At 38.6% G+C, this 12,201-nt stretch overlaps 1 protein-coding gene across 1 annotated transcript; it reads left to right on the top strand.

Annotated features, from left to right (window-relative positions):
* The first annotated feature begins 245 nt into the window (after window positions 1–245).
* On the top strand, window positions 246–2,901 carry LOC126590687 (uncharacterized). Its single transcript, XM_050256178.1, has 2 exons — window positions 246–425; window positions 2,791–2,901. The coding sequence occupies exons 1-2, from the start codon at window positions 246–248 to the stop codon at window positions 2,899–2,901; spliced, it is 291 nt and encodes a 96-aa protein (XP_050112135.1).
* The last annotated feature ends 9,300 nt before the right edge of the window (window positions 2,902–12,201 follow it).

The raw sequence follows: 12,201 nt of genomic DNA, 5'->3' as shown, positions 1-12,201 counted from the left end.
AGATCATTCAACACATTGGAGACTAGGGAACAATTGCGCGACAAAGGGTTCGTTGCGCAAGTTGTAGTCAGTTTTCAGTCAGAGCACTCAACGCATGTGAATGAACAGAATGGGAAAGCATTTAGTGAGGCCTTTGTGCAACAAAATCCTTCATCGCGCAAAGGCCATATCTTTGCTATAAATATGCCCTTCTGCTCTTTTTTTAATTCACAAATTTTACTCTTCAAAAGTTTGTTTGTGCTGAGATGGAGAATAGAAAAAAGGATGATAATGTGACCGATGCCGACCCAAATAATGTAATGCATCATTTTCAGTTCGCGCATGCAATTGCTATAGCCATGGGGAGCAAATGTCCTACTACTGAGTGGCATTCTTGGAAAGATGTGCCGGAGAATGCAAAGAAGGCGGTGATGGATGAACTATTAGTACGTATACTATTTAACACACCCCCACGTGAGAGTGACGTACATGTGCACAGTGCGGAAGCAATAATGATAAGAAATATATGAATAATTAAAAACTGAACTACTAGAGTGCACTACTAAACAAGAAGTGTTAGGAGTAAGATACAAAAGTAAATACTCCTAATCAGAGCATAGAAAGTCCAGGTGCAGTCCAGTAGGACAAGTACTAATTATACAGTACCATAAGATGTCCTACAATTATTTTGATAGGTCAGAACTGCCGAAATCCTCAAGGCCACCGACAGCAAGCTTACCTAAAACATGGAGGGGCACAAAACAGAAAACGTGAGTGGGCAAAAACAAATATTTTACAAAACCATTTCATTTATCAACATATCTAACCCCTCGCTGTAAAACATGTATAATTTTTCCCAGAATCAAGATATAAGCATATACATAAATATATATGTAAATATATCAATTCAAATCATACTTCACATACTTATATTCATATGTATGCCATGCCAAGATATAACAGAGTAAGCAATTCAGGTAAGAATAATTTCATAGAAATATAACATGCTAGCCGGAACCCCTGTGGTAGTCTGTACGGCTGAATTCATAGCTTAAAAATCAATTTAGCCGGAGTCACTACAATGACCTATACGGCAATATACTGCACAAGAGTCAGAACCAAATGAAAATGTCTGTACGACAATAATGGGTGTAATATAATCATGCTTAATATTACCCTCACATAATAGCTGGGCGATAAATCGCTAGTCACTTACGAGTCAAAACCATAATAAAGGTTTGTACGACAAGACTGTGCACCTAAATTGGTTCCAATATGAGCATATGGTGCGGGAGGTGACATAATAAACAGACCTGTGCCATATCTCTGACTAAATCACAATCATCCTAGGTGCAGTTTTATAAGCTCAACGTTATTCAATCACATATCACGTCATCGATAATTCACATAACCAAACATAACTCACCTGAGCTTACCTGAGCGTCCACAGCACCACAATTATATATAATGCATCATATACCAATTCATATACGAAATATAAATTCATACGCATGGCATTCAAGGCATACATCATTTTAACTTATTTTTCTGGGAAAATAACAAGTATATAAATATATACTGAAAACCAAAAGCCCACTCATTGGTATGTCGAAGGGTCGTAGCCTCCGAGTCGCCCTTGAATGCTCTCGTCCTCGGGATAAGTCTCACATATATGCGAATTAACTATAAAAACGTTATTTAAAGCACATAGACAAAACTAGCTAATAACTTCTCATACAATGCTCAAATGGGGTGTTTGAATATACCACAGTGACCTACACAACCTCAGGATCATCCCCAAATTTTTAGAATATTTTTCTGACCCCTCACGGGCTGCCACACGTCAGCTAGTGCACAGCAACATGCGCGGCCAAGCACAGGGAATCCTAACGGATTCTCTAACTACCGTTAGGAATATTCCAAGGAATATTCTGTTAAAACCCAACGGTAACTGTTAACTCTAACTGACAGCATCAGAATATTCTGTCAGAATTGACGGAATATTCTATCGTCTTCTTCCTAAATCCCCGGCGACTGTCGCCGTTACCGGAAACTGGGGATTTCAAAAAATCTTATTTTCTCACTCGTTTCTTCACCATTGTCTATGAAATTTGCATCAATGTAAAGCTAGAGATGAGTAGAACAACGTTATACTTGTTTTAGGATTTGTAACCCACGAATTCTTGCCGGAGAAATTCGAGAAAACCGGCCAACTTCGAAACTAGCTATCCCGATGTCCAATTTCTTCCAACGAACTACTCCGAGCCTCGTGAGGACCTCTTAAAGCTCCATGTGTCCTTAAAATTCCCTGAAACACAAGATTTTACGTCCACATGAATAGTACCTCAAATCAGAGCTAGGATTTTCACGGGTTTTTTAGGGTTTCCTTACCTGAAAATGGTACATTTAAACTCGTATGGTCCTCACGAACACAATCATGATCTTAAAACCTTCGATCTACAAGGTTTGAGAGGGTTTCTGGGTTGGTCCGTACGAAGAAGGGAGAGAGAAAGAGTTTGCGAGAGAGAGAGAGAGCACGAGAATGAGAGAGAAAAGATGGGTGTGTGTGGTCCAAAAGCCACCAATTAACACTAAGAAAAGTCTTAATTCTAATTGGGCCACCAATCTAAAACAATTTAACCCAATAATAACTCACACACATCATTTAACGTCTGAGGGCAATTTCGTCATTCCACGTCATCGAGAATAATCTTCCGGGACGGGCTGTGACACTATTGATGGATGAATAATGAAATTTGTAAAGTTTTGTGTTATATGTTATAATTAATTAATTCCATATATGTGTGACAGTGTAACTATACTCTTGATGATGAACCGAAGGAACATTTGATGAAGTTGATGGATGATGCGTTGGAGGGAGGTTACAATAGGTGGCGTTATGAAGTCCAGCATAATGGATGATCATCGAAATAGTTGTTTTAATTTTATGTTTTGTATGACAATATTTAAATTTAAGGTACTTTTTATAAATTATGTATTTGGACTTAATTATGTTTTAATTCATGTTTGGTTATTTAAATAATTGAATGGAGTATATTATCAATTTATTTAAGGTATTAATTGAATGAAATATAATACTAATTTATTTAAGGTATTAATGATTTAGTGTATTAAGTGAATGAAATACAATATCAATTTATTTAAGGTAGTAATTATGTAACGTCTTAATTGAACGGAATATAATATCAATTTATATAAGGTAGTAATTATTTTAAGAATACATATTATAACTAAAAATTTATTGGTGATTATAAAGTTTATGTAAACATAGATATATGTATTTACGTAAATTTTATAATTACCAACAAATTTTCAGTTATAATATGTATTCAAAAATAATTACTACCTCAAGTTTGTCGCTAAAACGTTTGCGCAACAAAGGGTCGTTGTGCAAACTCTTGCGCGACAAACCTTTCGTCGCGCAAGGACGATTAGTAATAGGTCAACAATTTGGTGCATCTGAATCAGAGAAGTAAATGCCGTATTTAGTGTCGGGTTAGCGCGACAAAGTCTTCGTCGCGCAAAGTCCCTAAGTCTCCTATAATTATGCACATCTGCTCTTCTTATTTTTCATAGTTCGTTTTAGAAACGCTCTGAATCAACTTCGAGCGATTATAATCAGTTCTTTCTTTAAGTGTTTGTACGATGGTTGATGATGGTGCACGTTCATCAAAGACAACGGATGGCGAAGGTTCTGGAAAAAGTTTGCGTTCAAATTTTTGCATTTTGTATAAAATTTGTATTTAGGTTTTAGTATTATGAAAATATTTTATGTTGACAGACAAGAAGAAAAGAGTTGAGGTACGGGTCCGAAAATCTTATGGTAGGAGCCGTTACCGAATCACTGGTGACGAAATAGTAGGGGTAGTGAAGTCAGATAAGCGTGGCAGCTTCTTGGCAAACATATGAGTATTGGTGCGTACCAAATGTACTATAGAATTGGAGTCTTGGAGAGCCATCCCTGAGGAGCTGAAGATGCAGATGATTGATGCGTTAGCTGTATGTGTTAATTTCATTATTTAATTAATAATTATGTTTGTTAAATATATTGTAATAATGAGATTTTAATTTATTAATTTGCATGACAGTGGAATTGGGACATTGACAAAAATGATCCAAATCTGATGAAGGCTATCAACAACGTGTTCAAGTCGAAATTTCAACAATGCTAGTTTGATAATGAACGTGTTGCAGCACTACAGCAAGAACCAGAACTACTTGCGGATGATCAGAATAGGGTTTCTTATTTTAATTTTATTGCTTATGTAATAATTAGAAAAGAATTTTAAGTTTTTTTAGTATGAAAAATGAGGACATTAAATATGTACTTAATGTTTTTATTAAGCATGAATGAAATGAATGCATTTTAATAAATATGTATATTAATTAAATAGGTACAAATCGTATTATTTATTAAATACGCATGTGGGTTGAAATTTTTTGAAGAAGGAATGGAAAAATGTTGTAAATATTATAAAATAAAATAAAAACACGATGAACATTTTTTCGTCCCTCAATGTCCAAAAAAAAAAACGCGACGAACATTTTTTCGTCGCCAATGGCGAAAAAAAAAAGCGCGACGATCTACGATTCGTCGCTCAAGGGGTTAAAAACCCGGGAAAGGTACTCATTTGGCGCCCAAAAAGCTGAAGTGAAAGGTTTTGAGTGAAAGGTTTTGTGCGACGATGGCGTCGTTGCGCAAAGGTGTTGCCTTTAATGCACCTCACACCATTTCCAGGAAGGTAGAAGCTGCAAAACAATTGTAGCTGCTGCCTTCCCTTGGTGTAATTTGCAACAGATTTGAGGTATAATATTTCTTAACTAACTTATTTATTTTCCATTCATTTAAATTGTGTTGTATGTAGTTTATTGGTGTTGTGAGTTTATATATTTTTATGCAATCATTTTTGTATCAATGTACAAAAAATGGTTTGCAATGTTCATATGAGCTTAGTTTCTCGTTTGAGAATTAGTTGGATTTCGCAAATGGATGCGAAAGCATGACTGCGGTCCAATTAATTCTTCAATTATCCCAAAATTTTGGACAGTTTGAGAATACACATTTATATGTTGTAGTTTGCGATTCACACATTAGAGTTTGAATGTGGGAAATGTGGTAGCATCTCTTTGCGTTCTTCGGGTGCTTCGTAGTTTTTTGTATCTACGTCGTGCACTTGAAGAACTGCAAGGAGATGCTGCTGAATTTTTCTCATGCTTGAACTCTAATGTGTTGGAACCTTAAATTACAGCACGTAACTGTGCATTCTCGAATGTGATAGGACCCATACCGGAGGCATAAGGTGGCATGTCATAATTGAAGTTGTTGCAACCCTTGTAATTATTTTTTTGTTGCAGGTGAAATGGACAAACAGTGGATACAAAATCCTAACATATGTGCTGATGATTATTTGAATGGAATAAATCAATTCATCGATTTTGCAATTGTAAACAACCGGAGTGCAACTCAAATTCGGTGTCCTTATAGAAAGTGTAACAACTTAATGATTGAATATTTTGAAACTGTTCGATACCATTTAGTGAGAAATGGGATGATGGAAACCTATACTACGTGGAATCATCATGGAGAAGAAATACAAAATGTTTCATCCTCCCACATTACCCGAGCAGTGGATACAGTTGACTCTGTTTTGGATCCAAATGATCAAATTATGGACATTATCAATTATGTTTTTCCAACCGCTAGTTCGAATACGAATGTGGAAGTAGAAGGTGGCGTCCCTCCCACCATGGACAGTGAGGCATTCAAAAAGTACAAAAAACTATTAAAAAGTGCCAAGTAAGAATTATACCCCGATTATGAAGGATTTTCGATGCTTACGGCTATTGTTGAGTTGATGCATGGAAAAACAAAGTTTCATATGTTGAGCCAGTGTTTTGATTACTTTTTGGGGGTTTTCAAGAGGATGCTTCCAAAGGACAATTGCCTTCCTAAAGATCATAAAAGTGCAAAGAAGCTGCTAAGTGGTCTTGGATTGGGATATGAAAAATTCACACGTGTAAAAATAATTGCATTTTGTTCTACCAAGAGAATAAAACGTTGGATAAATGCCCTATATGTAATGAGTCATGGTTTAAATTGACATCTTAGAATAAAAGAACGAAGATTCCATAAAAAGTTATGCGTTATCTCCCATTAAAGCCCAGGTTGCAACGATTGTATATGTTGACGCACACTGCAAGCGACATGAGGTGACATAAAGACAGACGGGTAGATGACGATGTTATGAGACATCCTACAGATGGAGAGGCCTGGAAAGAGTTTAATCGGATATACCCTGAATTTGCATGTGAGCCCTGGAATGTTAGATTGGGACTTGCGACGGACGAGTTTAATCTGTTTGGGGTTTTAAATCAATACAACAACACTTGGCCAATCTTCGCAATTCCGTATAATTTGCCGCCTTGGAAGTGCGTGAAAAAAGAATTTATGATGATAACGTTGTTAATAATCGAAGATCCGGGCACGTGTATTTATGTGTATTTACAACCATTGGTTGATGAACTAAAAGAATTATGGGAAAACGGTGTTCCTACGTACGATAAATCTACTGGAAGATGTTTACTTTGAGAGCAGCCGTGATGTGGACTATAATCGATTTTCCAGCGTACGTTATGATGTATGGGTAGAGCACTAAGGGCTACTATGCATGCTAGTTTGCAAAGAGGACACGACATCTAGTTGGCACGCTGAAAATGTTTGTTACCTACGACATCGTAGGTGGTTGCCGTGGGACCACGAGTGGCGTTAGAACGAGACAGCCTTCTTCAACGACCCATAGATTCGGCCAAGACCCAGAGAATGGTCGGACGATGAAATTTTGGCTAAGGTGAATCAGTTGGATTTTGCTCCATTAAGCAAGTTCGTAAATAGGACAAGACCAGACACACATCTAAACTGGACACACAAGACGGGGTTGTTCGAGCTTCCGTACTGGTCGAAATTAAAATTGAGACACAACATTGATGTAATGTATGTTGAGAAAAATGTGTTTAATACACTGGTCGGAACTATACTGGACATCAAGGGAAAAATAAATGACACAATAAAAGCTCGAATAGATCTGGAAAAAATGGGCATTAGGCCAGGTTTGTGGATGGCGAGGGACGAAGACATAGCCAGAAAGAAGCTCGCATCGTTTTCGGTGAAACCGGACAAGAGGAAAGAGTTTTTGCAGTTTCTATCTGCTGTAAAGTTTCCAGATGGGTATGCTTCAAACATCGGTCGTTGCGCAAACGAGGATGGAGGCAAATTATCCAGCCTTAAGAGTCATGATTGTCATGTCATACTTCAACGGCTTCTCCTGGTGGGAATTCGACACCTCTTGCCCGAAGACGTGGTGAAGCCGATTATGTTGTTGGCGAGATTTTTTTTCTTAAGTAACTGCAAAAACTTTGCGAAAGTCTGATGTTAAACAGTTGTGCGACGATATTATTGAAGTGCTATGCAAGTTTGAGCAAATATTTCCTCTAGCTTTCTTCACAAGCATGATCCACGTCATGATTCACTTACTGGATGAGGCACTTCTAGCCGGACCCATCAACAATCGATGGATGTATCCGATTGAAAGGTATATAATCGCCATAAATACTTTAGTTTGTGATGTATGTATAATTACACTAATTTTATACGATATTTTTTTTTATTAATGCAGACTACTGGGTGAATTAAAAAAAGAGTGTACGAAACAGGGCAAAGCCCAAATGATCAATCGTGGAGGCATGGGTCGGCTTTAAGTCCCTTACATTTTGTGCAATGTACCTACAAGACGTTGAGACTACATTCAACCGACAACAACGCAATAATGACAGTGGTGTGAGAAGTGAAAAAATATCTACTTTTTCCTAAATTGCACGACCATTTAGCTAACCAATAAGAAGGGAGGCGTTTGACAAAAAGGACATAGAGGTAACACATTGGTTTGTACTTAACAATTGTGACGAGACAATTACGTACCTAGATGAGCGTGAATAGTTGATGAAGCGGGAACATCCTTCATATTTATATGCCAAAAAGCATTGTGAATTGTTTCCTCGATGGTTTTGTGAAAACGTATGTTGTTCGTGTTTGGGTTTTGTGCATAATTGTAAATGTTAAACTAACACGACATCTTTTTCTCTTTTATTTAGGTGAAGAAAATGAAGGAAATTAATTCACCCGTTTACAGTGAAGAATTGTACAGCTTGGCGATTGGGCCCCTAAGCACAGAATTGTACTCTGGTTGTCATGTAAATGCATCAAGTTTTTGGCAGCTGATCGTGATGACAAGCTTTGTACGCAAAATAGTGAGGTACATGTACTAGGTGTGGGCAACATTACAGACATTAATTTCTATGGAAAACTGACAAGTGTTATGCAATTACTTTACAAAGACAGGTGTAAAGTTATCCTCTTTAAGTGTCGATGGTTTGATACAAACCCACATCAGGTTGGAGGTTTTAAGCAAGATGATGGTTTGCTATCGATCAACACTAACAGATGTTGGTATAAGGACGACCCTTACATTTTGGCAATAATGGCTAAACAAATTTTCTATATAGATGACCCTAAGGCTGGGAGGGGATGGAAAGTAGTTTAAAAGATTGAGCACAGAGGGGTGTATGATATTGCGGATCGAGATCCTACTGCTGATGACGATCATGGTGACGTTGCTGACCAACAATTTGACACTTCAATGACACTTGATGCAGATACACTGCGGGATATGACTATTGTACACGAACCGTATCAGGTAGCTAGTGGTCCTGAAATCGAAATACCGATCAATTCCATTACGATTGACCTCGGGGATCTGCCATAATAAAATGCACCTGAGCGCGCGAACGACGATGTTGATGTGCCTACAGACGAGGAGGAATGGGAGTCTGAAGCTGACGATAGTGATGATCTTTATTCATCTAGTTCAGACGAGGAGTAATGAAAAATCGTGATGTATTTTAATTATATGTATTGAATGGTATTTAAAAATGTTGTATACAAACACAAGTTTCCTTAAAATTTGTAACATAATTAAAGTTTTAAAATATTTATTTATTTATTTATTTTGTTGGTACCTTATATTGAGCCTTGTCTTTGGGCCTTATTACTGAGCCCATAACCCATGTAAGAGGGGGAAAGAACCCTTACTCTATAAAATGGACTTTCCATCACCCTCATTCAGGGAGTCTCACATCCAGAGACACAATAGAGGGCAATACTCTCTCAGCCAAACAGAGAGCAAAATGGCAAGGGCTACATCCACATAGAGCTCCCTTGCCGATCTATTGTAATCCATACATTCATATAGTGAAATTGAATCAACATCAGTGTGGATGTAGCCCAAACATTAGGGTAAACCACGATACATCTTTGTGTTCTTGTGCGTTTGTGTGATTCACGACTGGATTTACGTTGGTCCAAGATCTGCCGGATTTTGTGAATCAACATATTTAAACCAAAAAATAAATTAAATTTACAGGTATGTGTGACGACGCTTTTATACATGTTTGTCGCGCAAATATTAAAAATGAATATTTTTTTAATATAATTGGTTGCGCGACGCAAGTTTAAACATATTCGTCGCGCAAACATGTAAAAATTTGATTTTTTTTTTCCCACAATTGGGCTCGTTTGTATTTCGGCGCCTTCAATTCATTTCACTCACTCAAAATTTAACTCCTCCCAGAAACTCATCTCTTTCTCAGTTCTCTGTAACTACTATTTCTCTCGATTATGTTAACCTCTTCACTCTATCTCTCTCTATCTCATACTCAATTTCAGTGTCTCCATCTCTCCCTCTCTTGCACTCCCTCGGTTTCTATGTCTCTCTTTCACTCTCCGTCTCACTTCCGGCGCACTCCAACGCTACACTCTCTCCCCGCCGCCGCACACAACTTTACTAGGTAACCACCTAGTCTCCCTTAATTCATCTCCCTTAATTCAATTAAGGGAGTCATCTTTCAATGACAAGATCGAGTCATCTTTAAATGACAAGATTGAGCAGACGAGACTATCCCACATAGATTGCCGAATATAAAGACTACTTTTGTTCCAACAAACGCATCAGCTTAGCCTAATGGCACGCCGGGGGTAGACGAGTACCAGAATGACACACCAGCCCAACTACCAAGAACCGAGGGCAGACCTTGTTCTCAACACTCCAGACAATTCCTCTTCCTGCGCACAACCTAGCCCAAGCTAGCCTCTGCTCTAGTTTCACAGTCGTGCCTGCCTTTTCCATGGCTCCGGGCAGCCATTAATCTATCGTTATGGCTCATAACTGTGCCAATCTTACACCACGGCTCCCAGCCGTGCCGATCTTTCCTTGTGGCTCGCGCCAACCAAGCCTAAAAAAGGCACACAATGAAACACCTAATGATAGCGCAATAATTATGGGAGCAGCTCAATGCGCTTACACCCTTACATGGGTTCTATAAGAAGTTCAAAGTCTCAAGCAGTTTGCCAAACAAGACCTCGCAGGCTGAGGATTATTTCAATTGTCCAGTAGTCCAGCTTTCCTCAGCTGCACTCACGACAACGACTTTCATGCTCTCAAGTGTGAGAGGGTAAACCAATCCCCCGACACCCATATGGGTTTTCTCTCCAGAGCGATAGGATAAACTAATTGTTCTCCAGTGCGAGAGGGTAAACTAATTGCTTTCCAGTGCGAAAGGGTAAACTAAATCCCCGAGACCCATCTGGGTAAGCTCTTTAGTGCGAGAATGCCACATAGCTCAAAATATCGAATGCTTGAAGATCAACTAGGCAACAAATGGTTAAAGGCAGTATCCACTTTTACATTTAACAGTTCGCTCATCCGATCTTGGCAACTTCATCCTTGACTGCTCCATCTGCGGCAACTGAGAAATCCAACTCAAGCAGTTTTCTCATTTTTAGCGAGCAGCCAAGACGTGGCAGCCCAAACCGTTGCCCATGCCATGCCACTTCCTCAGCCCCTATCGAGCCAATCATTAGCTTCAATCAAGCCGAGCAGCATAAGCAATGGCCCCTGCCACACCACCTCTTTGGCCCACGCCAAGCTAACTCTTAGCCCCTGCCAACCGACGCGACGCACCACCCCGACGGCTACCCAACGATAATACTATTCAAGAAGAAGACAAGAAAAATGAAATTTTTCTTACATCAGTGCGGCACGGAGACAACAAAGAAAGCAATGAAATACGGTTATTTGCGCGGGCAAGATGTAGAAGATTGCTAGATGAGGGGGAACAAATATCCTCTAAGCTTTCTCTCTCTTGTATGGTAGAATAAATCGTTCTCCAAAGTTGATTTAACAACCCACTTAAGGTGGACTTAAATAGGCTTTGAGAGAAATTTATTTCCCTTTCCTAGAAAGATCTAATTTCATATTAAAGAGGGAATCTACATCAAAATAGGAAGCAGTCCTAAATTTCCTAGAGCAAGAAAATCTCTACACATGCTACCCTTTCCTACAAGCAGGCCAGCAGGTGTGGGGGCATTTGTGGAGCCAAAAATAATCACAAGGCGATACGTGGATTTTTGGTAAAAATGACAAAATTACCCTCGAGGCATACCGGATTTCCTACACGCGAGCAGTGGACAATCATTATTCAATCAAGCCAAAAATGCCCAAAATAGGTAACAAATTCAAAATTATTTCATCCATTCTCATCCTATATTCTCCATAAGGTCTTTATTCCATAACCTTCAAAACATTCCATATAAATTGAGTTAATTGGCTAATTAATGGATTTATTACCTAATTAATCCATTAATTGCCCAATTAAATGACCCATCTCACACAAAAATACCCTAAAGGGCCGGCCATCTTTTCTCCAAAGGGGACCGGTCATGCCCTATATATATCACCTCATTTTCTCTAAAAAAGGGAGTTCCACACTGTTGCAAAACTCCCAAAAACTCTTCAAACACTTTTCTATCCAAATTCTAACTTTGGCATCAGAGGTTCTTCGGCCAAAGCCCCCCCCATTCATCGTGGGTGCGTGAGGCTCTTGGCCTTGACCTAAGGTGTTATTTGTTTTGTAGGTGCAATTTTATCCACGAATAAGGAAAAAGAAATTTGCATCCACAAGGATTGCATCAAATCGTTTGGATTAGGTGATGGTATAATAATTCACTATTATTATGGATAGCAATAGTTTGGATTTGACGAATCTGGATCTTTGCCGGATTCTTTTTGTGAGGATCCCAGAGATCTGTGA

The sequence above is a fragment of the Malus sylvestris genome, chromosome 11 (genome assembly GCF_916048215.2).
Source record: "Malus sylvestris chromosome 11, drMalSylv7.2, whole genome shotgun sequence".
NCBI lineage: Eukaryota > Viridiplantae > Streptophyta > Magnoliopsida > Rosales > Rosaceae > Malus > Malus sylvestris.
This window is presented reverse-complemented; position numbering and strand designations above follow the sequence as displayed.